The sequence below is a fragment of the Sminthopsis crassicaudata genome, chromosome 3, assembly GCF_048593235.1.
Source record: "Sminthopsis crassicaudata isolate SCR6 chromosome 3, ASM4859323v1, whole genome shotgun sequence".
NCBI lineage: Eukaryota > Metazoa > Chordata > Mammalia > Dasyuromorphia > Dasyuridae > Sminthopsis > Sminthopsis crassicaudata.
This window is the reverse complement of record NC_133619.1, coordinates 67442983-67466725: the sequence shown is the minus strand read 5'-3', so window position 1 is coordinate 67466725 and position 23743 is coordinate 67442983. Positions and strand designations below refer to the sequence as shown.

The 23743-nt window shown below is 34.0% G+C and overlaps 1 protein-coding gene across 1 annotated transcript in view; it reads right to left on the bottom strand.

Moving 5' to 3' along the window:
• The window catches only part of ABCA12 (ATP binding cassette subfamily A member 12), a 220276-nt gene that overhangs the window by 55002 nt on the left and 141531 nt on the right, over nt 1–23743 (bottom strand). Inside the window, exons 22-30 of the mRNA XM_074298763.1 lie at nt 22745–22924; nt 21298–21613; nt 18349–18463; nt 9171–9500; nt 7406–7475; nt 7186–7320; nt 3996–4151; nt 2365–2551; nt 1557–1775 (exon numbers count right to left, since the gene is read on the bottom strand). Of these exons, the coding sequence (XP_074154864.1) occupies nt 1557–1775; nt 2365–2551; nt 3996–4151; nt 7186–7320; nt 7406–7475; nt 9171–9500; nt 18349–18463; nt 21298–21613; nt 22745–22924 (1708 nt within the window). The remainder of the gene's footprint in view (nt 1–1556; nt 1776–2364; nt 2552–3995; nt 4152–7185; nt 7321–7405; nt 7476–9170; nt 9501–18348; nt 18464–21297; nt 21614–22744; nt 22925–23743) is intronic.

The following is a 23743-nucleotide window of genomic DNA, read 5'->3' as shown; positions in this document are numbered from 1 at the left end:
TGAGTAAAGAAAATATGACTCATGGTCCCTGTCCTTAAGGAGCTTACAATCTAAATACAATCATCTATCAATGATGAAACACTAGCCTCCATAAAATAATATTATCTCATACAGTAGAGCATACATTGACGTCCTAAATACATTTATGTGTTACAGAGTATAAATGTGGTATGACTTTAAAGAAGAAGGAGAAAGGGAGAGTCAATGAAAGCTGAACTGGTTGAGGAAAACTTTCTAGAAAAGCTGATTTCATTTGGGCTTTGAAGGATATAAAAGACTTGGTAAAATGGAAAGAAGAGGGAATTCCAGATGAGGGAGACAACACAATCCAAAACAAATACTCAAAAACAAAATACTCAAGGTCAAAGAAGAAGACAATTATAACTTAAGTGAAGGATAAATTTTGAGAAGTAGTCAGAAATAAGGGAACAGGAAAAAAAAACAATATTTTGGAGAATCTTGAGCACTAGGAAAAGGAGTTCTAACTTGGTACTCTATGAAACTGGAAGGCCTTGAAGGTTTTGGAACAAAGAAGTGACAGAAAGTAGTATTGATAGAAGATTGGAATGTGTAAGAATTAGGTAGTTGGCATGGTGGATAAAATGGTGGACAGGGAATCAAGAAGATATGAGTTTGTATTCATTGACAAAAACAGAAAAGTTCTGAGATGTAGCTAGTTTTAGAATTTGAAGAGAAGGTAAAACAATTCTGAATCTAAATACAGAGCTCTTTCCACTGCATAATATGACCTTTGACTTTTCATTCTTGGTTTCCTTCACTGGATCATCTTCATCTTTTTATTGCCCTGTGTGAACTTTTCCTGAGGCTTACTCTGTCATATTCATATTCTTTCTCTCCTTCTCTCTCTCTCTCTCTCTCTCTCTCTCTCTCTCTCTCTCTCTCTCTCTCTCTCTCTCTCTCTCTCTCTCTCTCTCTCTTTCTCTCTCTCTCTCTCTCCTTCCCTCCCTTCCTCCCTCCATCTGTCCCTCCCTCCCTCCCTCCATCCTATAGATCTCATTCATTGATGGTTTTAATGATCAACCCTATACTGACCATTGACAAATGACACTAGATGTCTCTAGTCCTGTCTTCTTAATCTAACTTTGGCCTTGTATTTCCAAACTATCCACTGAACATTTCAAGTTCAGTTCACAGCATGGGACTGGACATATTTGTATTTAGGTAACCAACATAGAGTTGATAGTCAAAGCCATTGTTGGATAAGAACTACGAAGAGAGTCTAGATAGATGAGATAATATTTGTAAAGTGCTTAGCATAGTGCCTGGCCCATAGTAGGTGATATATAAATACCAACTATTATTATGATCATTATTCTAAATAGAAAAACAAGATGGGTTTTAATATCACAAAACTCAAGGAAGGAGAATGATCCAATATAATCTTTTGTTGATGAAGAACTCCAAATAGAGAAAAAGACTTGTAAACAAGTGGCAGCATAAGAAAAATTAAAAATATTTTAAATCTTTTTCCTATTAAACAGTTGGATAACATATATAGTTTGCTGTGGGCTACATTACCTTGCCACATTCCATACCTTTTTACTTCCTCATGTAGTTGTTTTTTGTTCCAGTGAGGAACCTTGATGGCTCCATAGAGAAGAAGGTGTTCCTTTGTTGTGAGATAACTGAATAAGACATCATGCTGCATGCAGACACCCATGTTCTTCCGGATAAGATCCAGATCAGTTCTAGTGTCCTTTCCATAAATAAATATTGTGCCTGTTGTGGCACTAAATAGCCCAGTCAACATGGAACTGGAAATAAATCAAAAGAGTAATTAGACATGAATCAAGTGATTAAACTGAACTTATCTTGCTAAACTTGCCAATCTATTTGCAAATTGTATTTGAGCATACTAACTTCAAAAGAGTAAATGGGAAAACCTAGCTACAAAATAAAACATGAGAAAATACTCAATTGCATGTGTGACCTCATCTACTTGAGAGTTTCATTCAAGGGAATTTCATTCATTCACATCAGAATCAAATGTGGTATCACACCTATCTGTACTTCCCATTGCCAGGGAGGCTAATGATGGTGGATTCCATGAGCTCAGGAGTTCTGAGTTGCAACAGTAGTTCAAGAATCAAAGTGAGCATAAACAGATTTTTCCCTTATTGCTTCAGGTTATGGTAGTTGGATCTATGGCAGTTTCCAAGAGATTAATTCCTCATGAAGGTAGGCAATAGATGTTCCATGAAGTGGCTCATCTTTCTTTTATATGTAGAGTAGTGAATAACTAATGTCTTTCTATCTTTAAAGATGAGGATGTGTTAAGGTGAGTACATGTTAAATAACATGCTGTAGGTTCTCTTAATAAGAATATGCCCTTCAAAAACTTACATGGTAGTGGTTTTCCCAGCTCCATTAGGCCCCAGCAATGAAGTGATATGTCCTTCATAAAAATTCAGATTGAGATTATCCACTGCAACTTTGGAGCCATACATTTTGGTGAGGCCATGGAGAGCAACTCCAACTGTGAGATCTTTTGGTTCAGGCTCCAGGTTAGGTGGGAAAATATACTCAGGACCTGGATAAGCCAGAGGAAAATCATCAGAACAAAAGTGATTTAGGTTTTTTTAATATCATGGAAATATAAGTGCAGGTTTTAAATTATATTTGAAAAAATATTTGTCAGCAGATAATCATTTGAATCATCTCTATTACAGCCTTTGGCCTTTTCATCTAGTTTAAAAATGAATAAGAAGAGAGCCTAATAATCCATATTATTCTCAAAGCTTTATGTCTTTTTTTATCAGTTTGAAGAAAGGTGTCCCTGAATGCTATATGGAAATTATGATTTTTCACTTATTTAATTCACTTATAAAATTCTCAAATATGAGAAGGGCCATTTTTTACTAGGGAAGACAAAAGTGGATTTTTTATTAACCAAAAAGAGAGGATGATCTCAATATGTGAAAAAAAATGCAAAGATTACCAGAAAGTAATGTGGCAGATTTTATGTGAAACCTATGTAAACCATCTCATTACTCTATAGTTAAGCCTGCATATGCACTGGAACATAATCTGTGTATTATAATTATAATTAATATCAATAAGGTCAGCATTAAAAATCTAAGGTTTTATTTAGTATTCTATGGTTTATAAGACACTCTCCTCAAAACCTGTGATAACAGATGAGCTAACCATTGGCATCCAGCTAGTAATTGATACATGTAACTGTCAAAATGACTCCCCTAATCAAGTTTGGTGCTCTTTCTATTCTAATTTCCAATATACATACTATCATTTTTCTATGTGGATGTTCAGTGCGACTTGACCATGAATTAGTTATTCTAATTAAGCAAATGAATCAATAAATATTTATGAAATGCCTACTATGTGCTAGGTATTGGTGATACAAAGGCAAAAATGAAGGATTCTTTCCTTGAGGGGGCTTACATTCTACTAGAAAAAGACAATTTGAATGCATAATAAGTGGGTGATGCCAATTTTTTCATACTCTTTTCTTTTTATCTTGATCCTCTTTGACAAAAGAAAGTTGACTAGAATTAGCAATTAAGTTTATATAAGCCTTATGAGTAGTGATTATTTTATCCTTTGTGTTTGTAACTTCAACCGTTCACATAGGTCCTGGCATATATTAGGTGTTTAATAAATGCTTATTTATTACTTGATTGAAGAAAATAAACTGGCATATATTAGGTGTTTAATAAATGCTTATTTATTACTTGATTGAAGAAAATAAACTTTTTTTTCTCTTTTAGGCTAACTAGGTCCAGAAGTGGTTCTGAAATCTTACCCTGATCAGAATCATATGCTAATTCCCTGAATTAATGAGCCTAGTCCAAGTCATCATTTAATCCCCATAAGAGTCCATATACATATATGTAGGTAAAACCATCCATGACTAACAGGATAATAATTTTACAGTTTGAAGAAACATAATGAAAACCATCAGTCACATGATTCCTCTTTGAATCAGCCCTCCAATAAACATTTTATTAACTCACTTGTCTTACTGCCAGATATGCTAGTGGTCTGCATCATAATATTGGTGAAGAGGAAGCTATCGCTTTTTTCATGCTTTACTTCTGCACATCCAAGGTGCTCCTTCCAATAGGAAGGAAGAACTGGAAAATACCATGGAGAAGCCACACCATAAGTCCCTGAAATCAAAATAAAGAATGATGATTATTAACTATTAATGAGCAACATTCAAAAATGAACAAAATATATTCATTAATATATAAAGTAAAGTAATTTGATCAAATGAATTATAAAGTCACATCCAGCTTGATAGTCAATGTCATATAAATACAACTAAATGTCAAATTAAAAATGCTAACTAATTTTCATTTTTTCACCTGCATAGCATCAAGAGGGAAAAGAAACTACATTGTCATAAGATTTTTTTGTATTTTATTTTCAAAGTTATTTGTAATTTATTGTCAAAAATTAAAAGTGAGAGTCATTATGATATAGTTATGTATAGAACAAGGATTCTTAAATTTTTTTCACTTGTAAGTGATCCCTTCTCACCTGAAAAATTTTTATGTAAATCTAGAGATATTGATATATAAAATAGGTGTACAAATCAAACATTTACTGATAACAAATCATCAATCAATCAACAAATCAATCAAATCGCAATCCTCCATTCAGTTATGTGACCCCATGTGGGGTCATGATCCATGGTTTAAGAAGCTTTGGTATAGAAAACTAGCATTGAAGGCAGGAAGACTTGAGTTCAAATCTCACCTCTGATAAACATTGCCTGTGTGATCTTGGCCAAGTCATATAACTTTTCAACACTTTAGGCAATTCATTATTAAAGGGAGGTGTTAGGTAAAAGTCATAAGAGAAAAGCTTTGGGTAGAGAGTAATATAAGGTAAAAGAGAGTAGTTTTCAAAGAAGATAGAATGTTCAAACCCTGTGGGAAAGTTGAGATAACTAAGGTCAAATCCCTAAATGGAGGGAAGGTTGCTTTGGACCAGATGGGGAAAAAATCCTTTCTTGTTGGTTATTTGTGGGGGATGAAGTGTTAATTTCCCAGTCCATGGCCAGTTGGTCAGAGAGAGCTAAATCAAGAAAAATCAAACTGGGGGCAATGTAGCAAGTTTAGGCAAATCCTTTCCAACTTCTACATCCTCCTAATTGTAGGAGAAGGAGACTTGAGAGGACCGTGATATATTAGGCCTGGATGACTAAATTCATAGCAATATGACTAGAACTCAGTTAACAGCAAATCCAAGCCTAAGCAAGATGAAATTGGATGTAGATAAGAGACAAAGGAAGAAAAGCAAACTAGAAAAGTTGTTGAGGAGCAAGACACTTGGATTAATGACATATAACTTTGGATTACTGCCACTCTTTAATTATTACTAAAACCATGTCTCCCTCTCTGTCCACTATCACTCATCCTACTAAATGATCTTTTGTAATGCTTTTTGGTAAATCTTATTAAAACACTAACAATATGGTGTATTATTAGTGGGTCACATAAGAGTGGGTGGAGGGCAGGAATCCACTGAGGTCTTTCCCCTAGAGAGATTCTGGGGTTTAGGGAATTACAGAAAGCAAGGGTAAGTAGTATTTGGTAACTATTGTACTGAATTGCTATAACTCAAAAATTCCTAACTTAGAATCTGTAAACTTAAATTGATAAATATTTCAATATGTTTTCTTTTGCTGTTTTACCTATTTTCTTTTAGGAATTTAAAAATGTGACTGAGAAAAGACTCACTAGCTTCACCAGACCTACTGCCAGAGGGGTCTATGACATATAAAGGTTAAGACCCCCTGGTCTAGCTGGTTGAAAGTAAGGCACATCCTTAAGGCTTCTGTTATTATATTAACTGATATTCATTAAAAACTACCAGGTAAAAGCAAAGAATGCTAAAAAGGGTGACATATTATGACCTTGTTTTGTAAAATCTTTTCTCTTGAAGTTACATAACAAATTGACATTTATAGTAAACTTTAAAGTTTTGTAGATCACAATACACATATCTTATTTGAGCATGTTACATTGGCCTTGGGAAGGAGGTACTATTGATAATATTATTCCCATTTTACAGAAATGGAGGCTCAGAGTGTAGAAGTGATTTGACCATGGCCAAGCAACTAGTAAGTGTGAAAGGCAAGATTTTAACCTAAGTCTAGCATTTTAACCATGATACCATACTGAGTTTCTTATTACAATAATATCATTATTTAATCATCTGCTATGTTTTTTAAATCTGGATAAATAAGAAATTAATAAATGTCATCGCAGATATACATATCACCTGAGACCCATAGTGAAATAAGGGTTCTAAATCATCCTCTTCTATAAAGGGTCTCATATGTTCAGTTTGCATAATTAATAATCATTCAAATCATCTAATTCCTGAAATATAGAAGGCCTGAATTGATTTGATTTTGCTTCATGTTCCTTGATATTCTCTGGGTTAGGAAATAACATGAGAATAATAGGCTAAAATGTGATTTCCTCTTAGAATGGTTTTTAATTTTAGAAGTGACATTTAGCAGGCTTTCTGCACACCCCTCTTCCCCCTCCAATGTAGTATTACATACATTTGAAAGGCAGAATGTCATAGTGGATAGAGTGTGATTCAGAATCAGCAAGAATTTCTGCTTCCAACATATTAGCTGTGTGACTTCATATAAGACACTTAATCATGAGATTACAAGGTTCAGAACAGCTGCTGATTTGCATGGATAGAGGAAATTTCCTTATGGGGAACTGCGTACACCAATGAAATTCCAGGTCTAAACTTCCCTACCTTTCCATATATATAATGATACACTATATATGTGTGTGTGTGTGTGTGTGTGTGTGTGTGTGTATGTGTATATATATATATATATATATATGTATGTATATATATACATATACACATAATATATATATTTAACTATATATATACATTTTAAAATACAAACACATATATGTGTATATGTATGGGAACATGCATTATGTAAATATATTCACACACACTCTGAAAGACTGTCTCTTCCACCTAGTCATGTAAATGTTTGCAAAATACTCAGAACTGACGTTCATAGAAGGCTCTAAAATTCCAATGGATCAGTGATATGATGTGGGTATGTCTACTAATGGTCACTATTCCAGCCCATTCAGCATTATATTTCATATAGTCACAACATCAGATTATTTGCTAGAATCGTGTTCTCACCTGGGAAAACATTCCTAACATACCATGCGATAAGAAAGTAAATGACAGAATCAATAAGAATTAGGCAGCATAACCAGCCAAATGAAGTGGTATCATCATGGACGGGAGAACTGTACATATTTTCCCATTGAAGACCTACAAAATAAATACAGAAAATGTTCAGTGAAATATATTATGACTGTGAAAAATGAAAATCCAATTTTAAAGAAAGTGAACCTACCAATGCCCTGTTCCTCATATTGGGCAATGTACTGACTGGCATAACTGAATGCAGTTGGGGACAGTAGACTCTGTGAGAAAAACAAATAGCAGTGATATTTTATATAGTCAACATGTATTTTACCCAAAGGGACCTTAAAATACTTAAAAGTTAGACACTGGTATATAGAAAACTGACATTCTCTAAGTATACTTGGAAATATGGAAATAATCCTTAAATAGCATCCTGTTACCACCAGCACCACTGTCATCACCACCATGCACCACAACCAAGAAACTAGGGAATAAAGGATAACATTTTGATAGACTTTTAAAAAATTCTGAGGAATACGAATAGGAAAAACATCATTATTCTTTGTGCTGCCCAAAAGTATATATTATAAATAACCACAGGTTGTCTCTTATGCTCTGAAAATTGTTAGATTCCTAATGTATGTTTTGACAGAAAGCAAAGTGCAGTATGTAGAGTTAGGAATAACTGGTTAAAGGATTGTTTTTATCATGTGCTAGCTCACCATTGACAAGTCACTAAATCTCTCAATAATTACTAAATGGGAACTTTCTAGGACTATAAATTACTGATGAGTTGCCAATTTGCCTCAAAAGGAGGATTTTTTTTTTATTAGCTTTGCCCACACAAATGAAACCACAGGTGTAGATACCTCTCTCCTAGTACAGTAATACTAGAGTAGTAAGTTTGAATAAAGGCAGCTGAAGGGCATGGTGGTTATTGTATCAAACCTGGAGTTAAGAAAACAAGTTCAAATCAGGCCTCAGACATTTACTAGCTTTGTGACCCTGGGCAAGTCACTTAGCCTTGTTTGCCTCAATTTCTCCATCTGTAAAAAATAAACTGGAGAAGTAAATGGCAAATCACTCCAGTATCTTTGCAAGAAAACCCCAGATAGGGACATGAAAAGTGAGACATGATGAAATGCCTGAAGAATGATAAGCATAACTATCATCAAGAAAATGTATTGATAAAGAGAAAATTTCAGTTTAAAAACTTATTTCACATAGCATGGTCATTCAAATAAGCCCAGTGTTTTATAATAAGAATGAGAAGTCATAGGGAAGTGCCATGCAAATGGAGAAGAGTTTCCTTAAACTACATACCTCAGCATATATGTGCAACATTTCTCTTATACTTATACTATGTACTATGACTCCAGGTATATTTTAGGCCTTTAGGCCTTTAAGCATTGGGCCATTCATGAAACAGTCATCTAATGTTACATGGCATTAATGCTATTCTTTTTTTTAGGGCAGTATATTTTCATTTTCATTTTAATAGCTTTTTATTTCTTTAAAATACATGCAAAGATAGTTTTCAACATTTACCTTTACAAAACATTATGTTCCAAAATTTCCTCCTTCCCTTCTCCTCCTCCCCTAGAGAGCAAGCAATCTAATATAGGCTAAACTTGTACAATTCTTCTAAACATTTTTTCCATATTTGTCATGCTACACAAGTTATACTGTTCTTCTTAAAGATGCTGATAATCATAAAATAAAGACAATTATCATCATTGAGACATTGGAAAAGGTGAAAAAAAATGTTCAAATAGTTTTTGAAGCTATCTTCAAAATTGTCTTCATGAAGTCATATGTCATTTTGGACATGCAAAAATGTAGGATAAATCTAAAGACTGGGTTTGTTTTCCTGCCACCTCAGCTTTAAATTTAGAAAAGCAAACTTTTAATTGGTGTCTGAGAACAAAAATTATCCACTTGTCACACCCTGGTAATTTCCACAATAGACTCACCATGAATGTCTTGACTATAAAGCTCAATTCACTCTCAACTGTAATTAGAACAATGAAGGGGAAAAAGGCAATGATGTAGATGAGACTTCCAATCAGGGCAGCAATATTAGTGTTGTTGAAGAAGACACTGATGAGGTAGCTCATGGCAATAACAGAGAAGCTATAGTCCGAAAAATATAGGAATAAGATGAATCCATTTGTTTTGGGGAGGATATTCCCAAACTTGAGTATGCTAATAAGAATAATGATAGTAACAAGCAGGAATCCAATGCTCTCCAAGAGCCAGGCAAAAAAATGGCTGCAGGAGTTCACACCCATCATCTTCATGTACTGTTAGGAAGAAAGAAAAGGGGTGGCTGATTTTTAAACTGTTCAACCATAAAGCAACAAATCTACTATTAAGCTACTTCACATGACCTTGGTGAATAGGGATTAATCTCTTAGATCCCATGATTGGTCATCTATGCATTTTATTAATTTATGTAAATATATTAACTGAGTGTATTGTCAACACTAGACTTACCTGTCTTAGATCATGTTCTTCAGGAGTACAATCTGTAATCAATTACCTTGGTGATAGTTAACTAATTGGTATTAATTCTATTCTATATCTAGGATGTAAATTGAACCATAGAATTTAGAACTAGAAAGGATCTTAACATTACATTGTTCAACCCCATCATTTTACAGATGGAGAAGCTAAGACCAGAAAATGGAAACTATGTGACCAAGGGAACACAGTCTTTTAATATTTAGATCTGGAATTTGAAGGTAAATCTGTTGAAATCTAACCTGACAACCCTTATTGATTAAACTATTGGTTTTAGATAAAACTTTATTTTTTATTATTAAAGCTTTTTATTTTCAAAACATAAGCATAGATAATTTTCAATATTCACCCTTGCAAAACCTTGTGTTCTAATTTTTTCCCTTCCTTCCACCACCCCCTCCCCAAGATGGCAAATAATCCAATATATGTTAAACATGTGTGAGTCTTCTATACATATCTTCACAATTATCATGCTATACCTTTTTCCAAAAAGGAAAAAAAAATGAGAAAGAAAAGAAAATGCAAGCAAACAACAATAAAAAGAGTGAAAATACTATGTTGTGATCTACTCTTAGTCCCCACAGTCTTCTCTGGGTACAAATGGTTCTCTTTATCACAAGACCTTGGAACTGGCTTGAATCATTAGATACAACTTTAAATCAATTCTATGTCATATAGAATTTTACAATAAATTTTATAATATATGTCACAAAAATGCATACTGACATAAATAATTCACAGAAATTGCATCTCATATGGAGTTGACATTAGAATTGATGCTCATATAATAACTCAATTGTTCTACAAATATTCATGAATACAAAGTCTAATTTCAATAAAATCTAAAAAAATGGAATAGGTCATATTTTAAAGAAGTAAAACATAAAAGCTTTATTAGGAATAGTATTCCTCTTTTTCTCAATTTTCTATCCTTGAAATTTAGCCCTTAGCTTACAAAATACATGTTAACACTTTGAGTGAATTCATATAACTGAGAATCCTCTAAATCTCTCTCTTCATTGATATTTTTGGCAAATTAATTCAATCCAATTACACAACCATTGAGCCCTTATTGTATACAATGAATGAGCCCAGTTTAGTGATCAACCCCAGAGTTCCTTTAAAGAAAAATAAATTCATCATGATCTTCCTTCCAATTATGTGTTATCTCTCATTGTAGGCTATGTATATATGTGAGGGAATTGGGGATGGAAGAAAAGTAACTAGGCCCTTACTTTAGGAATTTGCAATAGTTTTCAAAACTATTAGATCTCTAGGCCTATTTAGTTCTGTTCATTCATTTCATTCCCCCATTTTCCCTACTAGAACAAAAAACCCCTCTATAAACATTTATAAAATACATTCCTTTTGCAAAACTAAGATATTTCAAGTGTTTTCTTTCTTTTCAATTTTGCCAAGGGGGAAAATAATAAGGAGTTCACTGGATCTTTTGGTCTACCACTGCAATAGTGAATTTTTATTCTTTGCAACTTATCACATTTTGATAACTCTGCTGCTCCTCTTGTTCCCATAGAAACAGATACCTGACTGCCAACAGCCTAAGCTGCAGGCTATAAGCTAATCATCCCTGGGTAAAAACAATCCCTCCCCCCCACCACAAAACAAAAAGATAAACAACAATAACCACAAAACTTGTGAGCTTTCCTCAACTTCACTTTCATTTTCATCCTCTTTTTCCATGGTCGTGTAACACAATCCAATGGAAGTCCAATCTTAGTCTCCATAGGAATGAAAATAAAGCTTCTTGATTTAAAGTGACAGATTGAGGTCACAAGTTTCTCTCATCTACCAAGTATAATGTCATTGAAAGTAAAATGTTTATTTGGAAGCGCTTTATGGTTATCTACAGACTCTATCACTGGAAGAGACTTTCAAGATCATCTTGTTCAATCTTGTCATTTTATAAATGGGGAAACTGAGGCCAAAAGAAGGAAAATAATGTACCTGAGATCTCATGGATAGCAGGTATAAGAATTTGAATTTACAGCTGAGTCCTTTGATAACATATTCAGGGCACTTTCCATTTTGGTGCAGTAAATATACCATAATCTTACTCTCCTGTCCCTATCTCATTCATGATGACTGATTGGTGTTAACATTGGACATGATTTATGTGCAAAGATACTTTAGGTGAATTTTTTCTTTCTTTTCCAATGTTTGTATTTTTGGAGTTTTACTGAGATTGTTTCATCGAGAAAAATAAAGACTGAGATAAATGAAATCATCACTTCAAACTTCATATTCTCAAATCTAATGGAGCAGGCCACTATTAAAAACACTTCCCCTCTGTCCCCAATTTCAGCCTGGAAAAGAGAACAGGATTTTAGTGTTCTTTTAAGACAAATCATTAGTATAAACATTTTTGTTTTTCATCTCATTTGCAGAGAAATTGTAATTTTTAATGATCCCAAAGGGCAATTTAAGATTTTTATTAGTTCAATTCACTTCATCAAATTTATTGAGTTCCTACTAGGTGTGAGATACTGCTTGATACTTACAGGGCAGATAATAAATGTGGAGTTACATGAAGCCTGACTTTGGTTTAACAAAAGGGCATTTCATTTTTTTTTTGACAATCACAATTCAGATTTTCAACTCTGAACTAATAACGAAATATATATCTTCCTCCTCTCAGCAAAGAAGTGATAGACTATAGATACAAAGCAATGGCTATTTGTGTGTATGAGTGTGTGTGTGTGTGTGTGTGTGTGTGTGTGTGTGTTTCTTATTTCTATTTCATTACATATAGTTTCCTATGTTTTGGAATACAGTTTGGAGAGGGAAGTGCATCTCTTGGGAAGTGGCAGTCATAAAAATGAATACTATCAATTAAATGATACTTAAATGAAACAGAAGTTTCATGTCTTGTGATGAAGATTTAAGATGGCTATATTCAACTTAACATGCAACTGAGTCAGGATGTTCTAATAATTGATTTGAAAGTGTATGCCTTGGTACAGAGGTAGTTAGAAATTTCTAAAATGGTTCACTTACTAAATAAATATCACATAAACATGAAATTAATAGATATGCTTAGATATTCACCACCAGAAAGAGTTTTCTTTTTAGAGCTAACATCTGATAATTGTAGATATGTCAGCATATTTCATTAACTTGGGTATAAAATCTCTAGACTATTATTAGTCATGAAATATAGCTGATTTTTGGTATAAACTCCTTGTATGTTTTTTTTCTTGACAATTGACATTTGTAGTTTGACCCTTTTATATATCTGAAAGTCTCTTTGTTTACTGGCTTGTCAGAAGATAATTTGGCAAACCTGAAGAATAGACTCAAACCCACTTAATTCTGTTTTGTAAACTTTAAAGACTAAAGATCAGAGCATCGTTTTCTAGACTTAGCTAAAGAGAGTCATGACCACTGATCTTCACAAGAACCCAGTTATTTTGTTGCTATGGATAGCTATTGGAAAATGGGTTTGGATACTTATATTTCCTTTTTAGGAATTGATGTTGCATCAGAATGCTAACAAGGAGTACAGTAGTTGTTCAAAAAGAAAAGGGGCAATCCCAGCATGCAGCAGTTTGCATACACAGCCAAAATCACTATAATAATAAGGCAGAACCAACCCATCATGCTGGTGAAGAATGGCTCATCAAAAAAAGATGTTGGCTATACTTTGCTTTGTATAAGTCTTCTGCTTTGGAATCAGTTTCACAATTAGTCTTGTTTCATGTTTCCCAAACCTGCCAAAAGTAATGATAGATCTGCTTCTCAAACTTAGATGTGATCTGTTGCTATCAGTAGTGCTGTACTCTATCGAAGATAAGATAAGATGAAGAGGATAGCCCGATCAAGATCAGACTGACACACAGCAATTGCCATGGAATTTTAAGCTTGTGCATTGACAAAAATGTTGAGAGACTGATGGTGAGGAGAATTTAACATCAAATAAGGTTAAGGGAAAATCAGAAAAGACTGATCATATATTATATTTATATACATATTATAGTTACATATAATCATCTTGATAATGTGTAAATGATCTGTGATATGTGTTGTCCCCTCATCACAAATTTAAATCCCAAGTCATATAATGTGATTTTTCTCATATCATGTCATAAGTTCATCACTGAAGTTTCTATATGACTCCAAGTCATATTTCTAGTGTGATATAATAATCATGAGTATCACTTAAAGAGCAATGAAATGATGTGTAGTGGGCACGAGCATGATTGGTAGCAAATAACAAAAAAAAATAAACCATAAAGAACTTGGTTATAGGATGTCCTCAAAGAAATATGTGATTTTTAAAATAATAGGGTAATCATGTGGTATGAGTGGACAGCCCAACTGTTCTACTGGCATCTTCATGATGTCAGAAAAAAATCAAGGAAGGACCCAGTATGATAGAAAAATCCACTTGTGGTAAGTTTTGATTATGTAAAATTTAAAACATTTTACATAAAAGTGATGTGAACATAACAAGGAGAATATTGCACACAGTAAATTATTATATTGTAACAATGATCAAGTATGAAAGATTTAGGGACTCTGATCAATACAATGATCTAAGACAATTCCAGAAGACCAATGGTAAAAAATGCTATGTACCTTCAAATGAACTCTGAGTGAAGACTGAAGCATACTTTTTTCCATTTTCTTTTTTTTGCTTTTTTTTTTAGCATGACTAAAATGGACATATGTTTTGTATGACTTCACATGTATAACTGATATCATCTTGTGGCAGAAAGAAAAAAATTTGAATCTCAAATTTTTTTTAAAAAATGGATATTAACAATAAAATTTTAAAATGCAAAAAAAAAGATTTTGCATAAACAAAATAAATGTGGATAGGAATTTAAAATGAACATAAAGCAAGTGGTACATCTTTCTCTGATGGAAGTTTGATATTCACAATATAGAGAATTGACAGAAATATTTAACTAAGAATAATGCCCAAGAGATATGCAGGTAAAAGATATGTGTTTTTAAAATCTAAAAGATCCCTTCTGCTGCAAGAAAAATGACTAAATTCTTCATAGCCTTTGGCCCAGTGATACTACTGTGGAACTTCCAAAAAGGTCAACGACAAAGAACAATGACAAAATCCCATAATTAATAAAATTTTCATAGCAACGTTGTAGCCGCCCCAAATTAGAAACAAAACACCCATTGCAGAAATGGCTGAACAAGTTGTAGAATGCTATGTAATATATTGTACTACAAAGAATAAAGAAAGGAATTCAGGGAAAGATTTGATAAAGAAGAGATTGCAAGAAGAGAATGAGGCTGGAGAAAACAAAGCAAAGAGAACAATAGAAATAATGACTACAAAACTGTATCTCAGAAGCAATACTAAAAGAGACCAGAATTCATTTGTCACATTATATCTATAATACTTTTTTTTAGTAGCACAGAATTAAAAAGAAGTTTTAGGGATCTCAAGATGAAATACTTTCCTCTTCTTTCTAGAGAGGCTTTTGTGGAATGTGATGTCTATTATCACCTGTTTTCTGAGATAGTCATTGGATTTGTTTTATTTTGCTTACCTGCTTTTCTTTGTTATATAAGAGTATTTTATGGGGGATAGTTTTATGGAAAATGATAGTTATATAAAAGTATTCATAAAATATTTATTTTAATTGTATTTTGTTTTAGTTCTGTTTTAAAGGCTTACAATAAGGAAGACACAAACAGCAGGTTTTCTACAAATGAAAAAAAGGCTTAAAACTGACTTGTTTGCTTCTGTAAAGAATCTTATCTTGTGCTTATGTGTGCTCTAATTTTATTAGAAAGTCTGGTGGATCAGGATTCCTAGAAAAGACAGGGGTAGTAGCAGCTATATTAAGTTACTAACTTAATAACAATGTTATAACCTTGTCCTGCATTGAGGGGAAAAACCAGAGACTGGATTAGCAGAAATTCCTGGAAGTCTGGCTATATTCATAAATAGGACAATACTGTATTTGCATAGCAGTAGTCCAGAGAACTAGAAGCAAATGTTAGTAAATTATTCTGGGCCTCTGAAAAAACCCTTTCAACTTAATAGACTGTGATCATTATGAAAAGCCTTTGCTGGTAATTCAGGAACTTTTGGATATTGATGTCTATGCTGTCAAAATGCACAAGTAACAAAGGTAAGGAGACAAGGGGACAGCATTATTTGGAGAAGATTGCTAACTGAGGCAATAGTATGTAAAGGTGAGATAGGAATGCTGGTGTTGATTCTGCCATTAATTAACTAAGCACTTGAACTTGGGCAATTTTATAGCAACATTCTAGAAGTCTTGTTTTCTCCACCCACAAAACAAGGAGATTGAAATAATCTCCAAATCACCTGAATTTATGTTATTTAAGATTAGTAGTTTGACTATTATAAGAAAATAAACCAATATGAGATAATGTATCAATTTCATCCATCACAAACACTCTTATCTAAAATACCTAAATTTGTAATATTTAAGATTAGTAATTTAACTATTATGAGAAAATAAACCAATATAAGACAATGTGCCAATTTTATCCATCACACTAAACTGAAAGATGTTATTGATTTTGTTTAGGGAGGAAGCATCCTATCCAACAATGTGATGAATAACAAATTGGAAATGGATTAGATCACATGACCTTTGAGAGTTTTTTTTTTTTTAATCTGGTGACAATGTAGCATCAAACTCCATCCAAACATTATTTTTTGGAAAACATAGCCCAGAAGACCAAGAATTGGGGTTTATAAAAATCTGATACAAGATTGCTTGCTTTGAGATTCAATGTATAATTCTGCAGTTCTGCAAAATTTCAGAGCAGAGCCATGCTCCTTTCATAGCTTCAATTTAGAAAAGTCTGCAAGTCATGCTTTGCTATTTTTTGTAATATCCAGATACTCCCAGAGACTGTCTGTGGTATCCTTATTGTGAGTCTATGCTCTGGGTAAGGCAGGAAGAATGATGTTTTCCTAAAAAAGATGGGAGGCTCTTTAGCTCTTACAGAGAAAGCTGACCAATCCCTGGCATGCATAGTGAAGCTAGTCTGCAAAACCTTTTCATAGTCATCAGGTCTCTCTTGTCATCAATCTAGACCTTATAGAACTGTCGCTAATAAAATTCTCTTGCATATATTCAATTTGTTCACCCTAGCTTTCTTGAGATAATTCTTCTCTTTTCTTTCCCCTCTTAGGAATTTGAGTTCCCTCATTAACATGGAAATGTTCACAGCACTCTTGGCATTTTAACAGAATTTCAATATTGGATGACATTGAATAACATTTGTAAAACAATGTACTATTTTCACTTTGATCACTACCCCACCCAGGACAGGATCCTGAAATCAAGAGCCCCTCATAATAGCAGCATCCCTCCCCAACTCTTGACCTAGCCCACTGGCTCTTCTTCCTACTTGATTCCTGGAACCATGATAAAGGGAGACAACTCTTGGGGAGAAGAGGCTGGCATTTCGAACACCAATCCAGAAAAGAAAGTTTTTACCCTTGAAGTTAAGTGGCTCCATGTCAGAAATGGATGTTGTTATCCATAGCAATGATGCTATAGAAGATACATTACTAGACCACAGCCCTCCAAAAATGATTAGGCCTTTTCATCCAATTTTCAACTAAAACCATCTACATTTTCACCACTGAAATGTGATCTCATTGAAAGCAAGGGTTATCTCCATTTTCTTGTATCCTCAGAGATTTGCACTAAATAAATTCTTTAAAATATTTTCATTCATTTCTTCCATATTAAAAAAACTCCAGAAAAACATAATATATTCCAGTATGTCCCAAATCAAGTTTTTCGTTCAGGGATATTAGGTATATATATGGCAGGGGGAAAAAGGCAGTGATTGATGAACAAAGAATTTCTAAGATGGGGAATTATTTCCAAAGTATTTGAGGAGGCATTTGTACACAATTATGAACACACACTCACACAACACACACACACACACACACACACACACACACACACACCCATACACACACACACACACACACACACACACACACACACACACACACACACACAAGATGACTATGACAGCTTTATCTGGATTCCCACTTGTTATTATGCAAATAATCCTCCATTTTGGTGGAATTACTATATATACTTTCCATTATACCAATTATAATGGAGTTATTTTTGAGTAACACTTGCATTTATGATACTATCATTATTTATTTATATTGCTATATATATATTAAAACTCCACGAAGAACATTCTATATCCTATTTCCCCAAGTTTGTAGGACTTTCTCCTCCTCCAATTATCATGTACATTATATTATGTTTCCATATTATATACTTTCTAGTCGAATGTAAATTTCTTAATGGCATGCATTATTTTGTTTTTGTCTGTATCCCCCTTGCCTAACACTAGGCTTTGCATATGGTAGGCATTTAATAAGTGCTTAATGGACTTAGATTTTTGTGTGGTGGGGGAGGAAAGCAAAGGCTTTTGAGTTTGTTTAGAAAAGGCTTATCCATTTTCATTATGATTCTCAAAGGGTTTTCCCTTAGAGCTAATTCACACTGTGTAGTTAAGCTTTTCATGTTCATGCTGGTCTAAATGAAATCACAGCAACTAATTTTAATAAGAAATGAACTTATTTAAAATTTTAGGGTATGGTAAGAATTCTCAACCTACCTCATGGAGCCGCAGGTCTTTCTCATAAACAAGTTTTTTCACAAAGGCAGCTATAAATACAACCCAGGCTACCATAAGCACGATAGGAAGTGAATAGGAAACACTGGTTAAGAAGCTGAGGAAAAAAATAAAGATAGCTCTTACCAAAATGGATAATGGCAGAGTTGGACAATATAACATTATAAATATCCTTTCCCTCACAATGAAAATATATGTATGTTTTGAAAATAAAAGTAACCATTTTGTAATGTCTAGACTTTTGTATGATTTTCCAATATCAAGGAGACTTGTTTGAGAAACTCTCCCAAACACAGATGGCTCAATCAGCTGGAAAGGTAAGGAAGGGAAGCCAGGTGGTACAGTAAATATAGAGCACTAGCTCCTTGAGTCAGGAAAATGTGAGTTCAAATTCAGCCTTAGACATTTACTAGCTCTGTAACTCTGGAGAAGTCACTTAATCCTGATTGAATCCAAAAAGAAAGAAAAGAAAATTGATAACATAGGGCAAAAGAGGATCTGAATTCTCATTTTCCTGACTTCAAGATCAGACCTCACTCCATATTCCATGTTTCCTTTTTATTACTCTAATATTAATGAAGCAAAATTAATTGGGGCAGGGACTCTTTGAATTCCATGCTTCCTTGCTCTCAGTACAATCTGAAATTCCAGATAGGTAGTGCTATGTTTTAGAAACTGGTTTTGAGTAGTTTGGGTAAGAAAGTTGACTTGGAATCTTAAGAATCAAGATTTCATTGACTGATACAAAATTGAATAGAATGGAGAAAACGTTCATAGTATTCTATTTATTTTGCTGAATGATTCATCTATTCAAAAGAATGATTTTTTACTTTTAGGAAATAATTACCTAGTATTGTTTCAATTGAAATGTATAACCATGAACATCCTGCAATAAACACTTAGGCAACAACACTTAGGGGCAAGTTGATGAACACTATAAGAAAGGTCCTCAGAGTCCACGCTACAGTAAGTGGGGCTGGTCTGCCCATGTGCAGCTATAACCTAAGGAAGACCCCCAAAAAACCACCTGCCCCCAGGACATATACTCTGCATATCTGTCATGACTAAAGTTCACACCATTATTGTTCCTTTTTTTGGAACTAAGATATAGCTTCTAAAGAGTTTACATAATGAAAATGTATGTGATTTTTAAAAATTACCACTACTCATGATGATATTGTGCAATTAACATAATTATTACACAAAATGTGCATGCTCATGGAATGGAAATAACATCCAGAGTAGCTTCTTTTTTTAGGACTTTTTTTTTCTTTTAGAGCTCTTTTTATTATTAAACTTTTTATTTTCAAAACACACACATAGATCATTTTCAACATTCACCCTTGCAAAACCTCATGTTCCAAATTTTTCCCTCCCTTCCCCCATCACCTTCCCTAAATAGCAATATATGTTAAATATGCAATTCTTCTATACATATTTCCACAACTATCAGGATGCACAAGAAAAATCTGATAAAAAAGGGAAAAAAAAAAAGAAAAACAAAAACAAAATATAAGCAAACAATAATAAAAAGAGTGAAAATACTATATTGTGATCCACACTCAGTCCTCACAGTCCAGAGTAATTTCTTACTTCTTGATTTTGCCCAGAGTTAGTACTAGTGCTAATTACCATCAAAACCAACTCTATTACCCTTTTCATTTGATAATGAAATCTATATTCTTTAATCCAAGGGATTAAAAACCCAGATAGGGTGCTGGCTATAACTATGTCAGAACTCAAAGAATGTACTCAAATCCAAGAAGAAGGAATGAGTAGGGAATAGTCAGAAATCAGATGGGAATTTTAATTTAATTTACCCCACAAGTCTCTCTCAGATCTTTTTACTATTCAGACTAGCCACTGAAGTTCACACACAGTTCATGCAACCGAAGTCCTAGCAGCTCTACATAATAGAAGCAGCTAACCTTGACAACCCACGAGAAAGAATTCTCATCTGTCTTCCCTTATCATTATTCAGCAAAGGGTTACAACCTCATCTCATCTAGACTTTTTGAAGCAGCCAAGGGGGAGAGAGTGAGACATCAACAGAAAAATAGAGCAGCCCCAAAATGATGTAAAAACTCCAAGGGCAGGTTGAATAATAAATTTTGTTACTTTAGAGTAATATTCACATGTCTCTAAGTTCTGTGTAGGTGGATGGGCTCGAAGCACATCTTTCTCTATCTTTTTTTTTTTTTTTAACTGTTATTGGAGTAGGAGTCATTTTGCTCTAGCAGACTGGCAGACTTAATGAACATTAAAATTTACTGCCTGAAAAAAGTTATCTTTAATTGTAAAAGATTCATTTGCAAAGCCATTTGAGATGTTGCAAGAGTCCTTGACAAAGGTACTACTACTATTCCATAAAGTCATCCCAGATTTTTCTTGGAACATTGACATGCTTCTTAGAATGCTTATCACACAGTAACGATTCAGACAAAGATTCTTTCTCTCTCTATTTTCTGATTTCTCCATCAAGTTCCCATTTACTTTCAGAAAAAAACTAAGGGCTGGAAAGAGGTAGCACTCAATTTATTCCTGTTTGTTATGGTTTAAACCATTGGTCTTTCTCCCTTACTTAACACCTCTAATCCATTAAGACAAGGCATTGTCATAATGGAGCATCCTTCAAGATGGGGGATGATCCTCATAGAGGCCAGGAAAACTCATCTTCTGAGGTCAAATAAGGCCTCACTTCCTAGTTGTATGACCCTGGACAAGTCCCTTAATCCTGTTTGCCTCAGTTTCTTCATCTGTAAAGTGAGCCAGAGAAGGAAATAGCAAACCATTCCTGTAACCTTGCCAAGAAAATCCCTTCAATGAAGGTTTGTCCCAAGCATTTGATTCCAATGACCATATTTGAATTGATGCCAAAAGATGCTCATGGAAGCTGCACCTAATTAGGTAATTTAAAGCATAGGGACTCACTTGTCCTTCATGAAACAGGGGTAGGGGATTGCTTGAACTTGAACTGCTATTTCCTGTGAATTCCTCCCAGTCTGCAATTCAATTATAGCTCTTTCAATGCTATCCTGTAAGTAGATGAATGCTCTGCCATAGATCTGGTTTTGTGATGGAGAATTATGTGGACCAGGAGCCCAGAGCTTGTTCCGAAGGCTGCTGGTTGTTTGTGCTGTCTTGAGACTCATTCGGATGGTGTATTCTATTAGTGGAGGAAGGGAGCTGCCATCAAGATTGTCTTTTCTCTGCCTGGTTCTGTTAGAAGGAAGCTTGAAAATAACACCTATAATGAAAATGATGAAAGAAAAAAAAGAAAAAATAATTTAATGGAAGAGGTTACTTGCTATAGTTTGGAGGCCTACATAAGAGGGAGGTCAAACATTTTCCCATCTGGGTTAATGACAAAGACAAGAGATCCAGGACTCTTGATTTATCAGGACAGGAGAGGGGGGGAATAGCAGTTTTTAATCAAGATGTAACTTGTGAAGTTTCAGTTTCTGAAAATATAATATTAAACTCAATAGTAGATTAAAAACATTACCCACTATCTATAAATATGTCAAAATTATTACAATTATGTAATTAATTTGACCAAAAAAATTGTCAATCTTGTGACCTCTAACATTAAGATATCCTGAGGGAGAAAGGATGACTCAAAAAATCTCATAAACATCACTTTTGCTGACCTTGTGACATTAATTTAACTCAGGCAAATTCCTCTTATTTTTTTCCATTTTTACAACCTCAGGTCACAAAGAGATATCCTTAGAACCAAGAAGATTTGGATTTGTGTTCTGTTTCTGATGTGTCCTTAGACAAGTGATATCTTTCTTTATTATGGATCATTCTGTCAGAGTATGAATTGCATGGTAATGGAAGGTCACTTTGGGAACTACTGACATCAATGTAATCACAGGCTCACTCCCCATTTTCCATCACTACAACCAGTAACACAATCAATTGCACAAGACACTTTATACTCCCCATTAGGTAATACAAAGAAAATAGGGAAGCACATGCACAAACAAAAGAGTCAAAGTAAACGAGCTTCCTCTCATTATAGGTCTCCAAATAAAGCTGGATATTCAGATATGATGCAGAGAGTATACAGAGATTATCAAGCATATATGTCTTCCAGAGATTCTTCCAACTTAAACATTCTATCTTTCTCTCATTTTGCTGGAGTTGTATAGCACAATTGCAAATGATTTGTTTCTCTTTCTGACTATAAGCATGCTTCCTTTGGATATAATTATGCCAGGAATGAAAACGGAGTTCTTGTGTACAAGGCTGTGTTGTTCAGTTGCCTGAGGTCTCCGGCATAGAAAATATGGAAAGCACCTTGAGAATCTGATTGGGATTAATCTCTGTGCTACCAGTGGAATGGTTCAAACAAAAGCAGAGTTGAACTTACTTCCAAAGAGTTCATTGTTCTTGTATAGCTTTTGAGCTTCCATCTCCATTTCAGCTATTGTTTTTGCTGGCTGAATGCGATCATATAATACACAGGAGGAAATGTTGACTGTCAAGGAAGACAGTGTATTAAGCTGATCAATGAGACCGATGTTGTTCTGTAATTTTAGCCTTAGAATATCTGGAGTATTGAAGCAAAACAAAAGCCAACAGGGGAAAAAAAAAGAAAACATCACAATCCTGATTCTCATAATGATGTACCAAAAGCACTGATTTACCACTAAATGTTACACATAAAAGGAAGATCTAGAAAATTAAAGACATGGGGGAAATGTGCTTTAATATGGAAAAATTCAAAGAAGCATCAGGCAAAATTTGTTCTGTAGCACAAATATTCAACAGAGAATTTTTATGCAGTTGACATTAAAAGTAACAATGCCAAGATCAAGTTAAAGAAAAATTTTAAAACTTACATGTTGTAATATCTAAGCTCAAGATCAAGAAGCTAATTGTTACCATAATACAGTATGATACAGTGGAAAGAGCTCTCGATATGCAAATAGAGGATACAATTAAATCTTGTTTTTTTTTTTTACTTTAACTATGTGACTTCAAAAAAAAAATCACAACTTTTCCAGGGCTCAGTTTCCTTATCTGTAAAAGGCAGTAGGGGAGGACTAGAGGTCTCTAAGGTCCTTCCCAGTTTTAAATTTATACTACCTCATAGTTCTCTATATCAGTTATTCCTATCTTCTATTCCTACAACCTGCAGTAGTTTAACAGCACTATCCAGCATACAATCTTCCTTCCTACTGGGAAGCACTCAAATTATAGGAAAGAACAATGAGCTAGCTGGCTAAGTAGATAAAACATGGAACTTGAAGGCAGGAGTACCTGAGTTCAAATAGTAATTCAAATACTTATTACCTGTGTGACTATAGGCAAATCACTTAACCTCTCTGTATCTAAGTCTCCTCATCTGTAAAATGGAGATAATAAT